This window comes from Carcharhinus amblyrhynchos, chromosome 31, assembly GCF_965287045.1.
Source record: "Carcharhinus amblyrhynchos chromosome 31, sCarAmb.v2.hapA, whole genome shotgun sequence".
Classification (NCBI taxonomy): Eukaryota; Metazoa; Chordata; class Chondrichthyes; order Carcharhiniformes; family Carcharhinidae; genus Carcharhinus; species Carcharhinus amblyrhynchos.
This window is the reverse complement of record NC_137354.1, coordinates 2,672,139-2,697,992: the sequence shown is the minus strand read 5'-3', so window position 1 is coordinate 2,697,992 and position 25,854 is coordinate 2,672,139. Positions and strand designations below refer to the sequence as shown.

General features: G+C 42.3%; 1 protein-coding gene across 2 annotated transcripts; it reads right to left on the bottom strand.

The window, feature by feature from the left end:
• Window positions 1–25,854, bottom strand: myoz1a (myozenin 1a). Of its 2 annotated transcripts, none has more exons than XM_080215681.1 (6): window positions 25,689–25,854; window positions 25,113–25,216; window positions 24,261–24,430; window positions 9,917–10,169; window positions 4,357–4,555; window positions 1–596 (listed from the first exon to the last, which is right to left on the bottom strand). In XM_080215681.1, the coding sequence occupies exons 2-6, from the start codon at window positions 25,186–25,188 to the stop codon at window positions 365–367; spliced, it is 930 nt and encodes a 309-aa protein (XP_080071807.1). In that variant the 5' UTR covers window positions 25,189–25,216; window positions 25,689–25,854; the 3' UTR covers window positions 1–364. The 2 variants fall into 2 exon arrangements, with proteins under 2 accessions (XP_080071807.1, XP_080071808.1); XM_080215682.1 differs by having other exon boundaries at window positions 4,357–4,552.

Here is a 25,854-nt window from a genome sequence, read left to right as displayed (position 1 = left end):
TATTTTTGTTAACTTTTTATTTTGTTTAGAAAATAGTTGCCTGATAACATTACTGTCTTAGAGACATCCAAGCCAAAAATGTATCTCTATCACATTTTGCTTCGGTTACTCTTATTTAAACCCTGTAAACTGCAACTGTCATAGGAACCTGAGACTTGTTCTAGAAGAGTATTTGAGTAAAGTCACAAAATGTGTCAGTAATGGATGAGGGAAGAGGTTTTGAGAAGCCATCAGCTTTTAAAGACTACACATTGATACACTGATGATTCTAGCCAAATGTCACTTCTAATACAATGTTTTCAAAGTGCTCCTGAGCTAAGGCCAAACGAGTGCTCGACACAAATAAGCTGCTCGTCCAAGCCTCCTACAGGTCATCAGTTTCAGCATTGAACTCGAGATCTATTCCAAGGTTAACCAAAGAATCTGTACTCATTGGAGTCCAGCCCAGAGGGGTCCTGTTAAAGTTTGGCCGGCAGCTGATATCTTGGTGGAACACGACCACAGGCTCAGGTTCAGGAGGAGCTGTATCAAATTCTGGGAGCTGAAAAGTCATCAGTTTGGCTGCCTTTTCAAATCCTCCATATGGCATGGCAGTTCTGAAAAGAATTTTTGAACACAAGTTCAGTTTTAGGTTATAATCTGGACAATGCTTCAAAAAGGTAGATCCAGCCTTTCTTTCACCCACTATGGAATTACGCCTGCAGTCTCCCTGTGAAGTGTATAACAAACAGGCGACTCGGGCCAGAGTTTATTCAAGGACAATCAGTGAGGAGAGAATGAATGATTACAGATGCTGATAGGGTCAGGTGAAGAGTGTTGGGAGGAGAGCTTGTATGAACCAGTTGGGCAGAACAGCCTGTTTAATTGTGTGATATGGAGCACAGCTGTTATTGAAAACAGCTATATTTTAATAATGGTAATGGAAATTAAATATTTACATGCCCACAATTTCCCAAGATGCTGTCAATTGTGGAGTATTTGTTTAATCTGAAATTCAGCTCAGATTTATTTGAAAGTGCTTTCTTCTTCAAGTGGACTGCAGTCCTTTAAGTAAGACACGTTTGGCTGGAAGAATGTAGGCAGAGATTTCAGAACTGAGCTGCACTATTCAATGTCATGGCTGTATCAAGTCACAGAGCAACAGTCTAATTTAAGAAAGTTAATCAGCTCACTTACACTTACCAGAGATTTTGGGAAGTGTACGGTTCAAACACTCGCTGTCTTTTGATGCAGCTACATGTAAAACAGGCCCTTTCTGATCCTGTTATTTTTTAAACTGGGAAATATAATGACCACACTGGCCACTCAGCCTTGAATCACAGAATATCTTCTAGTTAAATGACCAGGTAGGTCGCTGGTCAGTCTGTCTATAAAAAGAACAGCTTGTGTAGACTGGCGACCTCAGACAGCTGTTTGAGAACTGATAAACAACAAAACTTGCAACTTCAGCATTTTCCGATTGCCAGTAAACATTAGCATGGACTCTCCTTGATTCTACCAAGGACACCCCAACTTGGTTGTTTATTGGCCCTCGATTGAACAAATAAGGATGCAGTCACCTGAGAAATATCCCTGTAATTAATTCTCTGTAAAGGGACTGCTTTGGATATTTATGCATAAATAAGAGAAATAGTCCATGGCCTCCAACAGTCTTCTGGTCTTATGGCTCACAAGTAAGATGCACTTAGTCCTTTCAGAGAGTTGGTGTAAACTTGATGGACCAATTAAGGCAGCACAGTGGCATAGTGGTTAGCACTGTTGCCTTACAACATCAGGGACTGAGGTTCAATTCTGGCCTCACTTTGAGAAAAGATGTCAAGACCCCAGGCAGGAGGTTTCTCAGGAGATATCAGGCATGAGTAACTCCAGTTAAATGGAGAGATTCACACTGGAGACACAGTGTGAAGTCTGTGGAATTTACACATTCCCCTTGGGTCTGCGGGGTTTCCTCCAGGTGCTCCGATTTCCTCCCACAATTCAAAGATGTGCAGGTTAGATGGATTGGCCATGCTAAATTGCCCCTTAGAGTCAGGATGCCTAGCTAGGGTAAATATGTGGAGTAACGGGAATAGGTTCTGGATGGCTTGTAGTCAGTGCTGACTCGATTTGCCAAATGGCCTCCGTTTGAATATAGTGATTCTATGGTTCTAGGTTCACCAACATTTCCCACTGGAGGAAGCTGAGCACAAGATGCCATGCAGAATGCTAAATGATTGTGCATCTCACATCATGAAGATCTACTCTTCCTTTATTCAGTGTTCATCACTATATGAGCTTTCTCTCTGTGATCTGGAGCAGCGTATCTGTTTGAATTTTACATTGGCTGTCAGGCCTTCCTTCTTGCTCCCTGGTCTTGATCTGATATTTGACAGAGATAGGAAATAGGCAATTATTCAAAAGACTTCTGTCGGGAATGTTTCAGCCTCGTGGACTATTCCTCTCAATTTATATGTTTTTGTCAATTTTGGAGGAATTTTATTTGTATGGGAAAATGGTCACTTTACTTAGTCTATCAAACCCCCTCACAATATTCAATTCCTCTTCTTGCCCTGAACTCTGAGGAAAACACTCTCAGCTTCTCTAATCTCTCCACTTAACTGGAGTTACTCATGCCTGATATCCTCCGATAAACCTCCTGCCCAGGGCCTTGACATTTTTCCTCAAAATGTGCTGCCTGGAATTACACACAATACTCCATCCATCTGAGGTCTGGTCTGAGATTTGTAACATTGAGCATGACTTCGTGTTTGTGTATTGAATGCCCCTATTTACAAAGTCAAGTATCCCAGATGCTTTCTTCATTTCCTTATCAGCTTGCCCTGCCACCTTCAAATACCAGTGAATATTTATCCCAGCTCCCTCTTCTTTCACCCCCCTTTTCCCTCAAAACCATTTCAATGTTGTTGCTTCTCTGTGCATCACTTCACATTTATCTACAATAAATCACATTGATCATGTATTCGCCCATTTCACCAGTCTATCTCCTCATCTCCTTCTCTACCCTGCTCACTAATCACTACATTGGCAAGTTTTGTATCCTCTGTAAATATTGGAATTCTATCCCAAGTGTCCAAATCCAGTTTATGAAAGCAATTGTCCCAACACAAATCCCAAAGGATCCCTGCACTCTACTCTCCAACACGACAACAACCATTATTTAGTATCCTTTGTCCTAGCCAGTTTCATGTACAAGTCACCACTGTCCTGTTGACACTTCTGCTTTTCAAAGAACCCTGTTGTAAGGTATTATTAAATGCCTTTGGAAAGTCAATTTGTACAAAGCATCTACCACACTTCAACCCTCTCTGCCATTTCATTACTCTAAGAAAAACATCCAGGTTTTGGTGGGATTTCTGTTATCAATGCTGGTGACATTTCAGTTCGCTCACTGTCCTCTCTCTGAATGTGAAACCATCCGTTGTGTATTGCTCTATGGCTCATTTCAATTGGGCTGAGTGAGACTGTATCTTTTTTTTAATCTCTTCCTATGCTCGTGCTGTACCCCAGATAACAAATTAACCTTGTAGAAATTCCTTAATTTTCTCCAGTACCTCCATTCTGGAGCCTGTAGGAGACAGCCCAGTGTCAACACAGAGAAATGTTTCAGTGTTTCCACTAACAATGGCAAGTTTTATTCATTTCAAATTCTTCTTTATTTATTTTATTTTTCGAGGCCCTTTGAACAATGCAGAGGCAGGTGCAGTAAATGGGCTGATCTGTGCGGGGACTTTCCATTTGTTGGATGCACTCCAGTAAATTGCACGTTACTCTGATTGTTTCCCTCGGATGGAAAGGTAAATTCCATATCCAGCAATAGGAACTTCACTGAGTGACAGTAATGCCCCTTTAACCAATGCTCCCAGCAATCGGATGGAAGATTTGAACATGATTAAAAGTTTAAAAGGAAGATTTTGTCTAAACTTGACAGGACATTAGACTTATCTGGATAGACACATGAACAGACAGGGAATAAAGGGATATAGGCAGTTGGTCTAGATAGGACAACGTGATCGGTGAAGGCTTGGAGGGCCCAAGAGCCTGTTCCTGTGCTGTACTGTACTTTGTTCTTTGACATTTTCGCAAGCTTCCATAATTGGCAGAGAAATTGTGGAAACCCCAGTGTGTGTGGATCTGGCTAGTACCGGCTCTGCAACCACCGATTAAATTGAGTGGGATTAATTTTCACCTTTTCCCTTAGGAGAGGTTCACTCACCTAACATATCTGGTTTCCATTTCATACCACTGGGTGATCCAATCAGCAGATAATCAGTTTGGGGTGGGAGGAGAGGGGAGGGGGAAATGAAGCCTTTAGTGGAATTCTAACTCATTCTGTTCTCTTGGGGCCAAAAATCTCACCTGTTGAAAGATTTATAAGAACGTAGCTTGCTTGGGGCAGATGGCAATTCCATATGCGTACTCATAGTCGCCTTCAGTTCAGGATCGTTACCCATGGCCTGCTCCCAGGGTGACACATAGGTTTTCAACACTGTAGTGTGCTTTTTCGCAGCTCCTCCAGCTCCCTTTCCACTATCAACTCCGCCATCAACTCCCCCTGCTAACAAGGAAATAGCAAAGGTCAGTGACTAAACCGTCACGGCTGTTACAGTGAAAACAGTTTTTCATTATAACTCGTTTAGTTCTGATAACAGAACAGTGATAACAGTATTAATTGTACAGATACACTGTATAGTCACAGTTAACCCTCTGCACATTCAGAAGGATGTTGCCAGGACTGGAAAACTGCAACATTGAGGAAACATTGGGTTGGCTGGGGTTGTTCTACTTGGAACACAGGAAGCTGAGGGGATTGAGATGTACAACATTGTGAGGAACTTGGATAAAGTGGATGAGAAGGATCTTTTTGGCAGAGAGGTGTGTGACCGGAGGGTATAGATTTAAAGTGATTGGTTAGAAAGATTAGAGGGGAAATGAGGAAGAATGTTTTCACTCAGAGGTCAGGAGTTCTCAGCCTGAAAGGGTGGTCGAGACAGAAACCCTCATCTCATTTAAAAGGTGGTTGGTTTTGCACCGGATGTGCTATAACCTGCAGGCCAGTGGACTGAATGCTGCAAAGTGGAATCAGGCTGAGTGGATTGTTTTCCGGTTGTGTAGACATGATGGGCCACGTTTCCTCTCTCTGTGCTGCAGCTTTTCTGAGATCTATAGACCAGTGCCTCAGGAAAATTTCATTTTCCGTATTAGTGTCACTCTTTATTAGAGTTTCCCACCTCAAACGTAACTTCATCTCTCCTACCACCTATTGTTGTACTTCATTCAACTTGTACTGTTCTCGTATATTGGTCAGCGATGGAAAGGCAGCTATTTTAAATTGAAACTGTACACTTAGTTTTACTGCATTGCTCTTAAGCTGTGGGGCATTTTAGAAGTGCTGTAATTAAATATTTTGTTCCTCTCCTGAAAATGTACCTATGTCCAGAGGTGTAATTGCAATGGTTACACATGAAAAGCCTGTGTCAGCTGTTTAAATTTTTTTCACGGGATGTGGGCTTCACTGGCTAGGCCAGCATTTATTGCCCATTTCTAATTGCCCCTTGAAAAGGTGATGGTGAACTGCTTTCTTTAACTGTTGTAGTCCATGTGGTGGAGGTACACCCACAAAGTTTTAAAGTTTATAAGTTTTTCAAAGTTTATTTATTAGTGTCACAAGTAAGCTTACATTAAAACTGCAATGAAGTTATTGTGAAAATCCCCAAGTCACCACTCCAGCACCTGTAGGGGTACACTGAGGGAGAAATTAGCATGGCCAATGCACCTAACCAGCACACCTTTCAGACTGTGGGAGCACCCGGAGGAAACCCACGTAGACATGAGGAAAACGTGCAAACTCCACACAGACAGTGACCCAAGCTGAGAATCGAACCTGGGTCCCTGGTGCTGTGAGCAGCTGTGCTAACCACTGTGCCACCATGCCACAGTGCTATTAGCAAAGTTCCAGGATTTTGACCTAGTAACAGTGAAGGAATGGTGATATTTTCCAAGTCAGGATGGTGAGTAGCTTGGAAGAGAGCATCCAGGTGGTGATGTCTGCTGCTGTTGTCCTTCTAAATAATAGCAGTTGTGGAGTTGGAAGGTGTTGGTTAAGGAGCCTTGGTGACTTCCTCTCCCTATCTCTGGGCTGCTGGAGGTAATTGCTGAATGAGAAACATTCTCACGTGTCTGGCTCAAGATTCTGTGGGAACTTCAAAGAGAAGGCCCAGTCCCACCTTCTTAAGTCAACTCTGGTTGGTCATGTCCCAGTATAATGATTTTTTAGTCTGCTTGCTGTTTGATGTCAGTTCGTTGAAACCTTAGAATTTCTTCGCTGTTTACAAGTAACAAACTGTAGAAACTATAGAAAATCCTGTCAAAAATATGATGCAGTCCTGAAAAAATGTGAACTTTTTTATCTAACTACTTCATTACTTCAGAATAAAGTACTTAATGCAAGGAGTATGACAGGTAAGGCAGATGAACTTAAAGCTTGGATTATTACATGGAACCATGATGTTGTGGCAATTACGGAGACTTGGATGAAAGAAGGGCAGGATTGGTAGTTTAGCATTCCAGGATTTAGATGCTCCAGGTGAGATAGAGAAGGTGACAAAAGGGTTGGGGGTGTTACCTTCTAGGGAGAATGTCACAGCTACAGAGATGGAAGACACCTTGATGGGATCATGCAGTGAGACCATATGGGTAGAACTCAGGAACAGGAGCGGTGCAATCACACTGTTGGGGTTGTACTACAGACCTCCCAACAGCCAGCATGAAGTGGATGAACTGAAATGTCAGCAGATTATGGGAAGATGTAAAAACAACAGGGTTGTTGTGATGGGCGATTTTAACTTCCCCAGCATAGACTGGGGTTCCTTTGGTGCTGGTGGCCTGGACATGGCAGTTTGTTCAGTGTGTCCAAGAGTGCTTCTTGAGGCAATATGTAGATAGTCCACCTTGGGAAGGGGCTACCTTAGACCTGGTTCTGGGAAACTAACCCAAACAGGTGATTGATGTCTCAGTGGGGGACAATTTTGGGAACAGCGATCATAATTCTATTTGTAGAAAAGGATAGAAGTAGTCCCAGAGCAAAAGCACTAAACTGGGGGAAGGCTGACTACAACAAGTATTAGGCAGGAGCTAGAGACTGTCGATTAGGGGTCGCTGTTTGAGGGTAAATCCACATCCAATATGTGGGAATCTTTTAAAAGTCAGTTGTTAACAATTCAGGACAGGTATGTCCCTGTAAAAAAAATGAAGGATAAAGACGGCAAGATTCGGGAACCCTGGATGACAAGAGAGATCGTGAGCTTAGTGGAAAGGAAAATGGAAGCATACATAAGTTTCAGGAAGTTGAAAACAGATAAGGCTCTTGAAGAATACAAAGATAGTAGGAAAGAGTTTAAACAGGGTCTTAGGAGGGCAGAAAGGGGCCATGAAATGTCCTTGGCAGGCAGGATTCAGGAGAATCCCAAGGCTTTTTATGCATATATAAGGAGGGAGAGGGTAGCTAAGGGAAGGGTAGATCCACTCAAGAACAGTGGAGGGAATTTGAGTGTGGAGACAGTTGAGGTGGGTGAGGTCCTTAATGAGTACTTTGCATCAGTATTCACACAGGAGAAGGATGTGGTGGATAGTGAATATAGAAAGGAGGATGTTGACATTATAGGACATTTTGAGATAAAAAGGGAGGAGGTATTGGAAGTTTTGGAAAACATTAAGGTGGACAAGACTCCAGGCCCAGATGAGATCTATCCCAGAATACTGAGAGAGGCAAGAGAAAAAATTGTTGTGACCTTGGCAAAAATCTTAGTATACTTTTTATTCACGGGCGAGAAACCAGAGGTTTGGAGACTAGCTAACAGTTTTCCTCTCTTTTAAGAAGGGACGAAGAGACAATCTGGGAAATCACAGGCCTGTGAGCCTCACATCAGTGGTGGGGAAATTATTGGAGAAGATTCTTAGGGACAGGATATACTTACATCTGGAAGAGAATAGGCTTTTAGCAATAGGCAGCATGGTTTTGTGAAAGCAGGCTTGTGTCTTACAAACTTGATTGAGTTATTTGAGGAATGACAAGAAAAATTGACTACAGCAGGGCAGTGGATGTTGTTTACATGGACTTCAGTAAAGCCTTCGATAAGGTTCCTCATGGCAGGCTGATACAGAAGGTGAAGTCATATGGGATCCAAGGTGAGCTGGTAAAATGGATACAAAACTGGCTTGGGCATAGAAAGCAGAGAGTAGAGTGCAAGTGTACTTTTCAAACTGGAGATCTGTGACAGCAGTGTTCCACAAGAATCAGTGCAGGGGCCTGTGTTGTTTGTTAAGTATATAAATGATTTGGAGGAAAATGTAGGTAGTCTGATTAGTAAATTTGCAGACAATACAAAAATAGGGTAATTAGTGGATAGGCCAGAGTTTACAAATGTGAGGTGATGCAATTTGGAAGGTCTACTGCAGAAGGAAAGTATAAAGTAAATGGTAGAGCGCTTAGAAATATTAGCATACAGAGCAGATACACAGTTCCCTGAAGGTGGCAACTCAAGTGGTCAAGAAGGCATATGGCATGCTGGCCTTCATCGGTCAATCAGAGTATAGGAATTGGAAAATCATGTTGCAGCTGTATAAGACTTTGGTTAGGCTGCATTTCTGGTACAATTCTGGTGGCCACACCACTGAAGGGTGCAGAAGAGATTTGCCAGGATGTTGTCTGGTTTGGAGGGTCATGGATTATGAAATAAGGTTGAACAAACTTGGATTGTTTTCACTGGAGTGTTGGAGGATGAAGGGGGACCTGATAGAGGTTTGCAAGATTATGACAGGCTTGGATAGAGTGGATAGTGAGAGTCTTTTTCACAGGGTTGAAGGGTCAATTATTCAGGAGTATAGGTTGAAAGTGAGAGGGGGAAAGTTTAAAAGAGATGTAAGGAGCAGGTTTTTCACAGAGAGGGTGGTGAATGCCTGGAACGTGCTGCCAGAGGAGGTGGTGGAAGGAGATTCTATAACAATGTTCAAGAGGCATCTGGATAGATACATAAACATGCAGGGAGTAGAGGGATATGGACCACAAAGAGGCAAGAAAATATTAGATTAGAGGCACAGACTTGGTGGGCCAAAGGGCCTGTTCCTGAATTGTACTGTTCTTTGTTCTAAATTGTCTGGAAAGTGCTCCGAGATCCTGTAATCCTGAAAGATGCCACATAAATGGAAGATTTCTTAAGACCCCCTCATTATGATCCAAACTTATAAAAGGGTCTAAATTTAACATTTTTGCATCTATTTTGTGGATCTAAATAAAGCAAATTGATAGCCAATTCTGTGCCTTATCTGTACAAGAGTTCAGGTAGCTACGAAATTTGGTTGGAGCCTTTATGTTTTAGGCAGCACTGGTAGTTGCCTGACATTATAGCAGACTCTATTTCAACATTCACTCCTAAATTGGTTTGCCCTGTTTGAGACTTGTGATGGGTGTTCCCAAATTTGAGCACCTTTCATTGTTTAAGTAAAGCTGCACATAACTACCATGGTCTTTACTCGAAATTTTCCCTCCTCGACCACCTAGATTAAACTTTTAGCCTTGGGGCAAAGTGAAATTGCTTATACCCTGATAAGGTGGCTGCATCAAAGAGTCTGAGATGGTGCCAACTGTACTTTCAGAAAGGCCCAAAGATGAGCCTACTTTGATCGTCAATCCTCTAATCCTGTGCGTTGCTTGAATCTATGTCAAAGCAGAAGACAGGATTCATTATCTGCATTTAAATTTTTCTTAGAAAAGCTGAGTTTGTTTATGTAAACAACACTCCATCCAGAGATTGCACTGCTTTCTTACATCAGACTGATCAATATTATCAACATGACAAAACAAGGAAGTTTTGCGAAGCCTGCGATGTATTCAAAGGGTTAACCTTGTTTACATACTTACCCTGATCTCCGCTACCACCAAGGCCTCCAGCTCCTTCAGCTACCTGACCACTCCCATGTTTCCCAGTGAGCCCAGAGGCAGCAGCAAGGTGTTGAGATTTGGGGTGTGGTGCTGGAGCTGTGCCCCTCGAATGTGCTCCAAAGCGACTGTACCCACTTCTGCCTCCAGATCCCGTTTGTCCAATCATTTGGATGCCATCTGCCCCAGTCTTTAGTATAACACCAGAGCCAGGTAGGAATCTCTGGAAGTTGTCCTGGGAAATAAAGATTAGGGGAAGAAAACATAAAATAAATTGAAGTTATGTGTTCAATCAGGTCAGAGATAAGGAGATGTTCATTATGATTCTGTTTGGTTGATTGAATTTGAAGTGTTACATCGGTGTGTTTCAAACCCTTGGTTTAAAGCTTCTGTAAGATCATCATATTCTCATGAGATCTTCAATCTAAGCTAGTGGAGAATTTAGTAATAATTTGACATGTAGATATGTTAAAAGGTGTCAACATCCATGAAAGTCAAGAGAAGCAAAATCAGTTACGATGTTTAAAAGATGATATTTACTCTGGAAGTAAACTTATTGTGGAATATAAAGGGTAGAATAACTAAGGTCACTGCAGCATGGAGAAAGGGCAGGGATTGGAATTAAAGAGATGGAGAGCTGCTACTCAAAACTGGAAAAAGAATAGCCAATAGCTTACATTGCATGATAATACTTAATTACCAGGACAGTAAGATTAAATATATCTTCCAACAAAGTCCCCAAACAAAATTTTAAAATCATGCAAAAAATAGAATACTCTGGACGCTGGAAATATGAGATAAAATTAGAACATACTGCAAACACACAGCAAGTCAGGCAGCATCTGTGGAGAGAGAAACAGAGTTCACTGACTTTTTTATCGGAACTGGGAAAATTTAGAGATGTAATAGGTTTTGAGCAAGTGATGGGTGGGACAAGGACAAAAGGAAGGTCTGTGATAGGGTGACAGGCAGGAGAAATTGAATGGTAGAAGTGTTAGTCTTACAAGACCAATTAACTAGAGTAAATGTATGTTGTAAGGGTTGTTCTGTGTCTCACAAAGAGGCCTGGAGGTTTGTGTGGTTGAACATTAACACCAGAATTCTACTGCCTCACCCACCATGGAAGTGGGCAAGGGGCCAACAACAGAAATGTCCATTGACCTCGGGCGGGAATTTCCAGTCTCACTCGAGCAAGGCCGTAAAATCCCACACAAGGTGTTTATTCACGACTCATAGCTATATATATCTCCATGGTATAGCCTTAACTCAGTACTATCTCCATGCTGTCTTCTGCCAGACTCTACTGTACTCTGCCCACTATCATGTGACTCCCTGTATCATACTGTGGGCGTCCTGTTTGCCAGTCCTTTATACTACACCTTCCCCTATGTATTTATGCAATCATACTTGCAATATAATCTTTTTGTGTTACCCCTTCTCCCCCAAACCCACTCAAGTCTCTGACTTTATAAATTCAGACCGTCTAGAGTCTTGACAATTCTTCCAGATTTTGGTTTAACATTGGGAGGAGTGGTAGTCTCAGTTACTTTGGGCAGATTTTCTGGATTCCATCTGATTTATTTTTTGAGCTCCTTGGAGTTAATTTCTATTTATCGACAACCCCTTTGCCTATCCAAGTTTCACAACTTCACCTGGGAGTTCATTTTTCAGAATCTTTCTTCCACAGTCACTAACTGCTTCTTAAAGTTTTCCAATTCACTCATTAGATCCTCAATCTGTTTTTTAGAACTTTCCTTTTCTGTTTAAAGAGTCTGGATTTGCTCTTTTATATTGTGCATCTCATCTTTCATGTTCAAAAATAGAAAATGATGAAAAATTTCAGCAGGTCTGAAAGCGTCTGTGGAGACAGAACAGTGCTAACATTTCAAGTCAGGATAATCCTTTGTCAGGGCGCAGATAGACTCATTGGAGCAAAGGAAACTGAGAGGGAACATGATTGAGATGTATAAAATTATGAGCGGCACTGTGTAGACGGGAACAAGTATCATTTATCCTAACAAATCCAATGTCATTGCTCCATCGCTCTCCTTTTTTGTATCTGGTGTCTTCTCCCTCTCAACTCTTAAATTTATCTGATGCATGAAGTGTTAAATAAGAGGCCATATGGTCTATCAGATCAAAATACATTCTCTCACAAGGCACCCAGTCTAATCCCACTTTTCCACTTACTCTATGTACCCTTTAATATTCCACCTAGTCTAATCCTGCTCTCCCATTCCATACCCATTACACAAGAACATATGAAATAGGAGCGGGAGGCGACCAAATGGCCTATGAGACCTGCTCCACCTTTGAAAATGGCTAATAATAGGTTTAAACTCTGCCCTCCCATCCACTTTACATACCCCTTGATTCCCTGAGACACCAAAATTCTATTTGCACATTCCCCCTCTGTCAGCATGGGTTTCCTCCCATGCTCCAAAGGTGTGCAGGTTAGGTTGATTGGCCCTGAGTGCCTGGTGGACTAGCAGGGCAAATATGTGGAATTATGGGGATAGGTCCTGGGCAGGTTTGTGGTCGGTGCAGGCTCGATGAGGCGAATGGCCTCCTTCTGCACTGTAGGGATTCTATTGATAATCCTGATTCTATGATTATCCCGAAACAGTGACCCCTTGTTTTAGTTTCGCCAGCCAGAGATCACAATCTCTCAGTTTCTACCCTTTCACTATCTTGGATGTTTCAATAAAATCACCTTTCATTCTTATAAACTTCAGAGAATATTTACCTAGATTACTCAGCCTCTCATCATAGGAAAACCCTCTCAACCCAGGCACCAATCCAATGAATCTTTGCAGAAATGCCGCCAATGCATGTCCTTACATTTGGGAAACCAAAACTGCACATAGTATTCAGGTATGGTTTCACCAAAGCCCTATTCAATTGTAACAAGATGACTTTATTCTGGTACTCCAATTCCATTGCCATAAAGACTAACATGCCAAGTGCTTTACCTGCATGCTAACTTATTGTAATTGTTTCTTGGATAAGTATACTCAAGTCTGTCCAAACATCAACATTTACAAGTTTCACGCATTTAAAAACAATATTCTGCTTTTTTAATCTTACAATTAAAGTGAATAAACTCCCACTTCCCTCACGTTGCGCTCCATCTGCCGTCTTATTGCCCACAATAAATTATTTTAATTCTCCTACTTAGTTCTTTTTCTGATTATCTAAATTTCTCATCTTTTTGCCACCAACTCCCTGACCAGTAGAAAAATTCTCACTATTCACCCTATAAACATTTTCACTCACAGAGATAAAAGCCTTAACACCTCACAGTATTCAGTCTCATTGGTCTCATTGCTGCAATCCTGCTGAAATTTTCATTGATCTGTTATTTTTCTACTCTTCCTGTAATCTGGTGCTCAAAACCAGACTCCAACTGCAGGTTAGGTCACGTCTTGCCTGCCATGGGAATCGGAGCGGGCGAGGGTGGAACGTGGAAATGTCCGTTGACCTTGGATGGGATTTTATGGTTTTGGGACGAATGAGGCTGTAAAATCCCACCCAATGTTTCTGTATGACGATTCTGTTCCCCTTGTTAGGACCTTTTCTTCTTATGGTATTGATTTGTCCATCTGTATCTTAAGGTCTCTCTTTTGCTCTATTCCACTTTAATATTAAAGACTTAGTTCCTTTCTCCATTGTTATTTCCAAAATGTAATATTTCACTGCTTTGTTTTGCATTGCTTATATGTCATTTATGTGCCAATTCTGCTGGCTTGTCTATATTCGCTTGTATCTCAGAATCCTTGTCACAATCGTACATTATGGGTAACAGTTGAAGATGTTTTTTATCTAGAGTTTGGAAAGCAGGTGTTTTCCTTCAAGTTGTGTTTCTGTTGTGCTGTGGGTGGACAATATTTATGTTCTAAACTAAGAGCATTCATTTGAGACGTGGTTTAATGGTTTGAGTTTAATGAGTTTTTACTGTTCTTATTTGAAAGGATCATACTGTGCACAGTAGCACTTGATTAAAAGAAAATTGGCAATAATGCTGGTGGCTAACTACATGGTAATTTGGAATGAACCAATTTTAAGGGTTGAATACCAAATGGGAACCAGTTTCACTCAGCAGGACATTAATTTGGAGGAGGGAAGTGGATTACACCGACTCACCTAAAAGTACATTACATATAGTGACATGTTGTTCCATCTTTCGTACATCAGAGACAATCAGTTGTGTGCCTTGTGAGCCCAACTACAGCCTTTTACCTTTCAAAACAGTACAGAATGTATGTTCCTTTCTTTGGAACTTCTTTTTCCAAAAGTTTTTTGTTGTCTTTTGCAAACTATTATTATTGGCATTTTAATGACTCTTAATGTTACTAGAGACGAGGTGCTCGACAGACTGGAGGGACTGATTGTAGACAAGTCGCCAGGACCGGATGGAATGCATCCGAGGGTTCTGAAAGAAATGGCGGAGGTGATAGTGGATGCCTTGGTCATTATTTTCCAAACGTCGCTGGATTCCAGGGAAGTGCGGGAAGATTGGAAAGCGGCTAATGTTACGCCGTTGTTTAAGAAGGGTGCCAGGCAAAAGGCAGGGAATTATAGGCCGGTTAGTTTAACGTCTGTTGTAGGTAAAATGTTAGAATCCGTCATCAAGGAGGAAATAGCGAGGCATCTTGAGAGGAATTGCTTGATAGAGCAGACGCAGCACGGTTTCGTTAAAGGGAAGTCGTGTCTGACAAATTTACTGGAGTTCTATGAGGATGTGTCTAGGGCGGTGGATAGAGGAGAGCCGGTGGATGTGGTCTTTCTTGATTTTCAGAAGGCGTTTGACAAAGTACCTCACAGGAGGTTATTGCAGAAGGTCAGGGGACAGGGAGTTGGGGGTAGGGTGTTAGCGTGAATAGAGGATTGGTTGTCAAATAGGAGGCAGAGAGTGGGGGTCAATGGGTGCTATTCGGATTGGCGGATGGTGACTAGTGGAGTGCCCCAGGGGTCGGTGCTGGGGCCTCAGCTATTTACCATTTATATAGATGATCTGGAGGAGGGAACCGAGTGTAGGGTGTCGAAATTTGCTGATGACACCAAGATTGGAGGAAAGGCAAATTGTGCGGAGGGTGTGGAGAGTCTACAGAAGGATCTAGATAGGCTGGGCGAATGGGCCAGGAAATGGCAAATGGAATTTAATGTTGGCAAGTGTGAGGTGGTCCACTTTGGCAGGAATAATGGTAGGAAGGATTATCACTTAAGTGGCGAAAAACTGCAGCAGGCAACGGTGCAGAGGGACCTTGGGGTCCTTGTGCATGAGTCGCAAAAACCCAGCTTGCAGGTGCAGCAGGTGATCAGGAAGGCGAATGGGATGCTGGCCTTCATAGCGAGGGGGATTGAATATAAAAGTAGGGAGGTCTTGCTGCAGCTGTATAGGGCATTGGTGAGGCCGCAGCTGGAGTACTGTGTGCAGTGTTGGGCGCCGCACTTACGCAAGGATATTTTGGCCTTGGAGGGAGTGCAGAGGAGGTTTACTAGGCTGATGCTGGAGTTGAGGGGGTTGAGCTATGAGGAGAGGCTGAATAAACTAGGCTTGTACTCGTTAGAGTTTAGAAGAATGAGGGGAGATCTCATTGAGACGTATAAGATGATGAATGGGATGGATAGGATAGAGGTGGAGAGACTCTTCCCGCTCAGAAAGGATAATAGGACTAGGGGGCACAGCCTCAAGATAAAGGGGGGGTGGTTTAGAACGGAGTTGAGGAGGAACTTCTTCACTCAAAGGGTGGTGAATCTCTGGAATTCTCTGCCCGTTGAAGTGGTGGAGGCTGCCTCGCTAAATATATTTAAGACACGGGTTGATGGGTTTTTGATAAGAGAGGGGATTAAGGGTTATGGGGAGAGGGCGGGAATGTGGAACTGAGACACGACAGATCAGCCATGATCTTATTGAATGGCGGGGCAGGCTCGAAGGGCTGGATGGCCTACTCCTGCTCCTATTTCTTATGTTCTTATGTTCTTACTGTGTCTCTGCCAGTAAAGTTTCAAAGTCCTTTGCTGTTACTGTTATCCTTCACATGACAGCTAACCTGTCCTTTTTGCAGCCTTGGTTGGATGAGAATGCTGGCCCAGAGAACACAGTGTTCTTTCACACATGCTGTCAAAGGGACATCAGCGTTAGCTGAACAGATAGTGACAGTGAATGCCCTGTTGGACAGGTGAAGTATAGAGAACAAGCCAGTATGTTACTAAGTTAATGTACCCTCTGTGAAATTTTAATTCTGAGATCTTTATGCATCATTTATTTTTTAAGTCAACTTACTCCCTCTTAACCCTTGTTGAAGTTTTCCCATCGCAGCCAGCTTCCTGGGCTGGACATTGGGTGGAATCAGCACTCACTCCTGTCACCCTTTACAGAGGAACCAGGGTATCTGCAAAAGTGCGGAGGACTGAAGGATATGGGTGTTTGTCAGTAGGTTTTGTTTCATTCCAAGTATTATATTTTAGTATTAAACAGAATTTATTCAGCACCAAATTCTGATATATTGCTAAACCATATGCAGTGCAGTTTTAATAATACTTCCTCAGGGAGCCATAAGTGTATTTGGCCTTATGTTGGAAGTAGCAGCAGCACAGCTGCTCATTGACCATGAAGCGATTTGATTTAACTGGATTACACTCACCCAGCTCTAGCACTCAGCGAGGAGTTTGCCTGTCATCCTTGGATCTTCTAATTATAGGGGAATCACAACCCAACTGGCTCAGCTTTATTTCTGTCGCAAACAAATTTGATATTCTCGATTTTCATGTGTTTCAGCTTCCTGTTAATTTTCTTATGTATTTGTGGCATTCCGGGTTCTTTTTTACCTCCTCTTCGCCCTCCCAGCCTCTCTGAATTAGAATTTTTGGTTGTGTTTCTTTTCTGGGCTTGAAATTGGTTTCCAATTCTTCTCTCCACTCAGGACATTGGCTAATTTATTTTAAGCATGCCAACATCAGCCCCTAAACAGCACAGGATTTCAAATCAACGCATTTAGCATCTGTACCCTTGGTCCCATTTCAAAGACACAGAACTTTTAAGAAACAAACAAGAAAAGGTTGTTAAAAGTTTCATTCAATTAGACCCATGTACAGAATCCAAATGGTTCCTTCCTAACCTCTCTCCTAACCAGAGCTTTATCCTTCCACTCTGCGCTACATCAGGACTTTGCAGGACATTTGCAATGTTTCAGTTTAAATTAATCGCTCCAAGTTACACATTGTTCTGTTGGATTACACCTTTGGGTGTGAGAATTGTGATCGCTTCTTGGCCTAAGATCAAGCGTTGTCAGATCAAGCCCAAGATATTGTGCAATGCCTTATCTTGTCAGCTTGGATCTCGTTTGTCTGTCTTGTGGAGACCTTGGAGTCTGTTGAATTTTGAATTTGGTATTTGGAGCAAGCAAACAAGGAATGGATTTGGATTTGCCTGGTCCACTCTGAACATTGGCTTTGCAACTTTAAGAATGGAGTAAAAAAAAATTAAAAATTAAAAAAATCTGTTTAAGCTGCATTAGCTCCCCGCTGTTTTCACATTTTTGCTCTCTCTCATTCCCTGGTTTTGAGTTCACTACCTTTTTTTAAAAAAAGCCATCACTGTTCCCCAGCTTTTAATCTATTTTTCTTCAGATGGGAATAGATTTAGTTTAAATGGCAGCAGTTTGGACTCAGCTTTACTGTTGTTTTCTGAATCCGCTTTGTGAGACCAGTGAAAACAGCTTATTACTCTGTCCAATGTCTTAAACATTTGAGAATTCAGGACACCCATTTTGAATTAAAGGGGAAAATTGGGTTCAGTATAAAAGTGTATGCGATCAGGAAGACACTTCACTATGAGTGTGTTTTGTGTTGCTGATGAGGATCAGTTTCAGCCCCTGTCTGCTTTGAGACTTTTTCGAGAATCACAATGTTGCCGTTGGTTGATTGGACAATCTTTTTAAAACTCAGTCGGTTGGTGCTCACTGTTCCCCCTCTCTGCTCTCGGACATTGCCCCTCTCTCTCTGTTCCCATCCCTCTCGCTCACGCCGGCCACAGTGAAAACATCTTAAAATAGATCCACTGTTTTGCATTATTATCCTTTCTGAGCCACTTCTAATTTCTGCTATTTCTCTTTTGTGGGTTCTGTCATTTTTGATGTTTTGGTAACCCTCCACCCAAAAAGATTAATCGAATCAAAGAACAACTTGTATCTGATGTTTGATATTTGAAGGTGACATAGCAGACTGACAGCATAGTTGAGGCTTAGTGACATTTGCATCTGACACCAAATAATTAGCATCTAACTTTCAAAGTGGTTTATTAAACTTTTAAAGCAGGTTTTCTTATTCTGGCAAATTATGAATCACCTACTGAGCAAAATCCTTTATATGTATGGGGTATTTACATAAATATTGACTTTACGCTCATTTTATTTTGATACCTTCATTACATGATCAGGAATAGTCAGCATGGCGTTTGTCAAGGGCAGGTCGTGCCTTACAAGTTGAGTTCTTCGATAATGTGACTGAACACATTGACGAAGGAAGTGCCGTGGACGTGGTGTACATGGACTTCAGCAAGGCGTTTGATAAGGTCCCCCATGCAAGACTTCTTGAGAAGGTGAGAGGGCATGGGATCCAAGGGCCTTTGGCCTTGTGGATCCAGAACTGGCTTGCCTGCAGAATAAAGTAAAAAGTCTGACAACACCAGGTTTTAGTCCAACCTATTTATTTGATAATATACTCACAAGCTTTCGGGGTTAGTCCCTTCGTCAGGTGAATGGAGAGTTCTGGCCTCAGACAGAGCATATAAAGCACAGACAGTTTAGAGATTACTGATTAGAATGCGAATCCTTACACCTAACCTGCTGTTCAAGACCTGAAGTGGCTGATAATGTGAGTGGAAGGAGCACTGATCACAGTTTAAAGAGATGTGTATTGTCTCCAGACAGTACAGTAAGTGAGGTTTTGCAAACCCAGGCAAGTCACGGGGGTTACAGATAGTGCAACATGAACCCAAGATCCCTGTTGAGACCGTCCTCATGTGTGCGGAACTTGGCTATCAGTCTCTGTTCAGCGACTCTGCGCTGTCGTGTGTCGTGAAGGCCGCCTTGGAGAATGCTTACCCGAAGGTCAGAGGCTGAATGCCCGTGACCACTGAAGTGTTCGCCAACAGGAAGGGAACAGTCTTGCCTGGTGACTGTCGAGCGATGTTCATTCATCCGTTGTCGTAGCGTCTGCATGGTCTCCCCAATGTACCATGCTTCGGGACATCCTTTCTTGCAACGTATCAGGTAGACAATGTAAGGATTCGCATTCTAATCAGTAATCTCTAAACTGTCTGTGCTTTATATGCTCTGTCTGAGGCCAGAACTCTCCATTCACCTGACGAAGGGACTAACCCCGAAAGCTTGTGAGTATATTATCAAATAAATAGGTTGGACTAAAACCTGGTGTTGTCAGACTTTTTACTGTGTTTACGCCAGTCCAACGCCGGCATACCCACATCATTGCCTGCAGAAGGCAGAGAGTGGTTGTGGATGGGTCTTTTTCTGAATGGAGGTCAGTCACCAGTGGAGTGCCCCAGGGATCTGTTCTAGGACCCTTGCTGTTTGTCATTTTCATAAATGACTTGGATGAGGAAGTGGAGGGATGGGTAAGTAAGTTCGCTGATGACACGAAGGTCGGTGGCGTTGTGGATGGTCTGGAAGGATGTCAAAAGTTGCAGCAGGACATAAATGGGATGCAGGACTGGGCGGAGAAGTGGCAGATGGACTTCAACGCGGATAAATGCGTAGTCGTCCATTTTGGCAGAACCAACGGGATGAACGAGTACACTATCAAGGGCAGGAGTCTTAGTAGTGTTGAAGAGCAGAAGGATCTTGGGGTCCGGGTCCACAGGACTCTTAAATCGGCCTCGCAGGTGGAAGTGGTGGTCAAGAAGGCATATGGTGTACTGGCCTTCATTAATCGAGGGATTGAGTTTAGGAGTCGGGAGGTAATGCTGCAACTTTATAAGACCCTTGTCAGGCCTCATTTGGAGTACTGTGCGCAGTTCTGGTCGCCTCACTATAGGAAAGACGTAGAAGCTATTGAAAGGGTACAGAGGAGATTTACAAGGATGTTGCCTGGACTGGGAGGCATGCCTTATGAAGTTAGGTTGAGGGAGCTGGGTTTCTTTTCCCTGGAGAGACGAAGGTTGAGAGGCGACCTGATAGAGGTTTATAAAATGTTGAGAGGAATGGATAGGGTGGATTCTCAGAGGCTATTTCCCCGGGTTGAAATGGTCGCTACGAGAGGACACAGATTTAAGGTGCGGGGAGGAAAGTACAGAAGTGATGTTAGGGGTAAGTTTTTCACTCAGAGGGTGGTGAGTGAGTGGAATCGGCTGCCGTCAGTGGTGGTGGAGGCGAACTCGCTGGGGTCTTTTAAAAGACTTCTGGATGAGTATATGGGGTTTTATGGGATTGGGGGTTATAGATAGGTGTTGATGTGATCGGCGCAACTCGTGGGCCGAAGGGCCTGTTTGTGCTGTAGTGTTCTATGTTCTATGTTCTATCTGCAATGAGATCATTCTGAATGTAAACCTGACTGGGAAAAGTTCAGTTTAATGAAACGGCTGTACATTTTTAGATTTAATATTAAATAATGAAGAAAGTATTCCTGTGATTCTTACCCCCAAATGAATTGAAATACATCTATTTTTAAACAATGTAACAAAAGATATATTATTATCCAAAAAGGATAATGATAAAAAGGGGGCGACACGGTTGCATAGTGGTTAGCACTGCTGCTTCACAGCGCCAGAGACCCGGGTTCAATTCCCAGCTTGGGCCACTGTGTGGAGTTTGCACGTTCTCCCCGTGTCTGTGTGGATTTCCTCTGGTGCTCTAGTTTTCTCCCACACTGAAGAACATGCTGGTTAGGTGCATTGATCCACACAGGTGCCAGACTATGGCGGCTAGTGGAATTTCACAGTAACTTCTTTGCAGCATTAATGTAAGCCTTACTTGTGACTCCTAAATAAACTTTTAAAAAGCAATGTGATTGGATAGTATCATTATTCATTTGGCTGGGAGTGGGGCCACACGTTGACCATGTCAAAGAGTCATCAACATTAATAGCATTCCTGTGAATAAACTTGACTTTTCTTGGCTTGGGAAACACTAATGGAAAAATACAAGGGGATCTAGAATAGTTAAGGTACTTTGATCTAGGAGGCCAGAAAAGAGCTAGAGTTCAAGCCTGAGAATAGCCAGGTATGATGGATAGAGATTTGAGAAAATTGACCCAGAGAAATTTAAGAAAATCCCATGGGCAATTAATTCCAATGAGAAAGTGTAAGCAGCACCATTCCTGTATAGATGGAGGATTGAGAGGAAAGACTAAGATTAAATTAGACAGTGTCACAACAGGATGGATAGAGAGGCAAACCACAGAAGGGGCCAAGCTAGATGGAAGACTATGAGGGAAGAATGAAATGAAGATACTTGGAATAATTTGAGGGCTATAAAGCATAGTTCAGGTTAGAACATTTCAATGTCTAACTACTGTAAAAAAAAGCTTTACAAAGCTGTATAAAAATACAAAACAGATTTAAAAAATGCCCAATTTTGTAATTAGCTACCAAAATATTTAACTTTAATATTTGATTTAAATGCACAATTCAAAACCATTACTCTGGAAATAAGCAGCATCATAAAGCATATCATCACATCAACAGCCACAATTGGTAAATCTAACCTAATAACCTTTAATTTCCGGTTTATGCATCTATTTCCATTTTCAAAACTTCAACTGACCTTTTGTTGGGTACACTCACATTCCCACAATCCTGACCATGGAGGAAGTTTCCTGGATTTTCCTTTAACTGTTTTGGGATTAAATAGGATGCTGAGGCTGCAGAATGTTTGATTCAGCCAGAGGCAATGGCCAGGGAAGGGAATGGGATCAATGGCAAGGGTTAGTGGCATGAGCCAAATGGGCGGAATTTGCCAAAAAAAGACTAAGTGTCATCTCCGATGGGAAAAACAGTAAGAATTGTGCCAGGTTGGTTAGTATAATTCAGATCACAATTTGACCACACAGAGTCATTTTTCGGAGCTTGGGGAGATTCCCACCCAATCTTCCCGTACCAATTTTTTACAGGTTGAAATGATTTACAACAGGAAAGGGATGCTTGAGACTAAAAGAAGTCAGCAAGATGGACGCCACAGATACTAGAGCACCATTTTTAAAGGGTTCCCTGATCTCAAAGTTAGGTTGTAAGTGCCCCCCCCCCCCCATCCCCAACCACAGACATTTTGACCCCCTGCAGACATGGGGAACATCCCCAACCCTTGACCATGGAGGTGCAACTACCCACACATTTCTAAATGTCTGGAACATACAGCACCATCTCCCCCCCCAACACGCCATATAGGCATCAGGGTGCTCCTGCCCCCAAAAGCCCTCCCCCCACCAATCCATCCTCGCCAGCATTGGGGCATCTCCCCGTCCATTTGTGGAGACCAGTAGTGATTCGCGCTGAGTACTCGTTGCGCCAGAGGTAAGTGAACCCGAGAAGCCGGGTAATCCAGCTTTAAACCAACCCTCATATTTAAATCAGAATTTAAATCTGCTAATGTGTTTATGCCCTCACTGGGCATAAACCAGATTATGTCAGCATGAGGGGGCCACGCCAAACCGAATCCCACAAGGGTTCTCCCCAGCGCCAATCGCAATTGGCCCATCGAAGGATATTCTCTGGCCGTAATGTAACTTGAGGTTGGCTGCATGGGGTCAGAGAGCCCCCAGTGATTTTAGTCTTCCCTGGCATAGTTGAATAAACTTGATCTCATCCAGTCCTGTATTTTGGACAAACACTCTGACAACACAGTGGCTGTGGATAATCAAGTGTGGTGGCAGAGAAGTGTAGCTTGTCAGTGATCCCATGTCTCCTGATAACATTGCCAACTTATAGCGTGCTAATGAAGAACTATGCAACAGAAAGAATGAACATTAAGTGACTTCACTTCATTTGCAAGGTCAGAAAAAGAAGCCGTTACTGGAGATTTGGCTACAATAAATAATTCATAGGATTACTAAGCAGTGAGATAGATAATGGTGTAGAGGTCTTGGAGGAGGAGGAGGTAGTGGAAATATCAAAGGTGTTGAGATGTTAAGGAGGGTAATGTGCCAGTTGCTGGTAAATAGGATTAGGTCAGGCTTTTCTCTCATATCAGTGCAAACTCAATGGATTAAAGGGCCCCTGCTGCACTGCTGCTTCTACAATATACCACAATTTAAGTCATAGAGAATGGCATCCATATTCCATTTACCTTGATCTTCACAGTGCTGTGGTTAGGACAGAAACCTGATTGGAGAGATTCAAACTGGGAGATACATAAAAAATGGCACAGATTTAGGACACACATATATATTCAAGGACTTCAGAGAGGGAAAGGAGGTTGGAGTTAGGCTTGTAGTTTTCAGGAAGACATGGATTGCAAATGTATTTTGATGTACAAGGTTTTGAAAGGGATGTGGAACCATTACCACAACATTTAGCATGGAGTCTGGAAGGGAAGTTGGATGGTCAGCAGTTTATTTGGAATGGGGTCAGGAGATCAGGATGGCATAAGATGAAATGGGATATTGGGAGGATGGAAGTGAGAGAGGGACAGAGACCGTGACTCAGGTCTGGGGGTGGGGTAAGAATCCTGAAGCAAGATTCCACTTGGTGAATAAGGAGAAAGCAGCAGAGGTGACTGAGTGGATGCCATCTGTCTTGGTGATCATGAAGTCCACACTGTTGGAAGTGAAGTTGGAAGAGGAAGGAGCAGGGTTTGAGGATAGTCTGACTGGTGGAGAAAGAGAAAGACCAGTGCTTATTTCCCCTCTCCCATTTGATCCAGGAGTAATGATCTGTTCTGGCAGAGGAAGATGAGGCCCTATAGTGCTTGATATGGTTAAGCTGGATCTGGAGACGAATGAGCAAGTCAGTTGTGCATGAGATACATTGTCCTCCTTGAACTAGAGGGAGAAAAGGCACTTGTCATGGGCAATGATCATTCTGAGAGATGATAAAGGTTTTGCTGGGGACCAGGGCATCAAAAACAGAGGTGAGGAGATGGGCTGCTATGTCTCCACACCTTAATATTACCACATATCCATGATTTTTATCTGAAAATCATGGTCTGATGAAATGGTTGATGTGATAGGACCTTCAATGTGCAGATATTATGACTCAGTTCAGGGTGAAAAAGAGAATTATTAATTTGTTCTGTTCTGAAACTGAATTACGGAGGTGGCACAACAGGTGATGAATGTAAGATGGATGACGTTTTTGAGGTGAAATGCATACCATTGAATCTGGGTTAAAGACATCAGGATTGGACTCATAGATGAATCTTTCGACCCTGCGTTGTCTCTCTTTAAACATCAAGGATCCTTTATTCTTCAACAATGACAGTTCCTCCAACATAACATCCCTCGGGATGCTGATTTTCTTCCCAAGGTTAATCTCGGCTCCAACTGTTGCAGAGAATGGTAAACAGAAGAAACATGAAGCAATTAAAAGGTTGTGGGGGGTGGGTGGTGGAACATAGGCTTGGCCCTCTGTCTTTATTGGACTTTAGTCTCAATCGTATCTATCACTTTTATGGCTGGAGCTATAAGTGAGTGTTGCAAATATTAGAGACACTGCTAACTGCAGTCAATAAATCAATCACACACATCTTCAGCTGTTAGTATTCACTGTCACCAGCTCTCCAGATTAAAGTGCACTCCTGTCATCTGAGGAGGCACACCCGGCTCAACACAAGTTTTATAAAATAACTGGAGATAAAGGAACGACACAAAATCAATTCAATCAGTTAGACCCTTACTGTTTAGCCTTTGTAATAAGTCGATTGATTAATGACAGCTCACAGAACCAATAGTATAGTAAAGGTATTTTATAAATAGTGTGTCAAAACTGTCATCTTAAATGGAACAAAGCAGCCAAGGTAATAGCGCTTAACAATCCTAACATTTTCAGAAAGCACCCCCTTTTCACGTTTGACCTTGTTAAAAAATAGTAGCAAATAAATATATCCACGAGATGAAATGACAGTGTAATCCGAGTAACTACTGCAGAGTATCTGGAAGAAGCCAGTATCTGTACAGAAAGCTACCTTTGTTGCTGCGAACAGGACTTTATAAATGTAGGACTTACCATCCTTCAGTGTTTTGGTAATTATTCTGGATGTCCTTTTCTTTTTGATTGGTGCAGGTGTTCCAGCCAGTGGCATGGTTGCTGGGATCAGTCCTTTCTTCGTGCTAAAAACCCCAAAAAAAGTTCACACATCATTTGTGAGTATTAAATGAACCAGGGGAAGGTTTCTAAATTGTGTAGAATTGTAACCCTGGAAAAGGCAATCAAATGTTTGCCACTGGAACTGGTTAGGTTCAGTGCAGTTAAATTCCCATAACTACAACATCATTCACTTTAAAGTACAGATGCAACACAACAGAAAAGGGCATGTTATAACCTTTATTATGATTATGCAAACATTTTAAACCAACACGACATAAGAGAAACAAATAAATAGTTATTTCTTATTCCTATTTGCAACATGGTCATTATTCCAAACTTCTGCTCATACAAACATTGCTCACAGTTTCTCAATACTGAGAAAATGATATGAAATTTTGTTATTACACAGGCACGATCAGATTGTCTGCGATGCTTTTAAAAGCAACCATAAAATTGGCTGATGTTTTAGCATGGATAAAGCTTACAATAACTTACCTTTTAATGAAAAACCCTGCTGAAATATCTGGCTGTTGGCTGCAGTCTCAGGCCAAAATTGACCAAATCAGAGTGTACATAAGCTAAAATGAAGTTTGGTGAAGAAAGGACGGAACAGGACTTGTGTCTGCACAGCACTAAGTGCTGATGCAAAGTGCAGTGAATT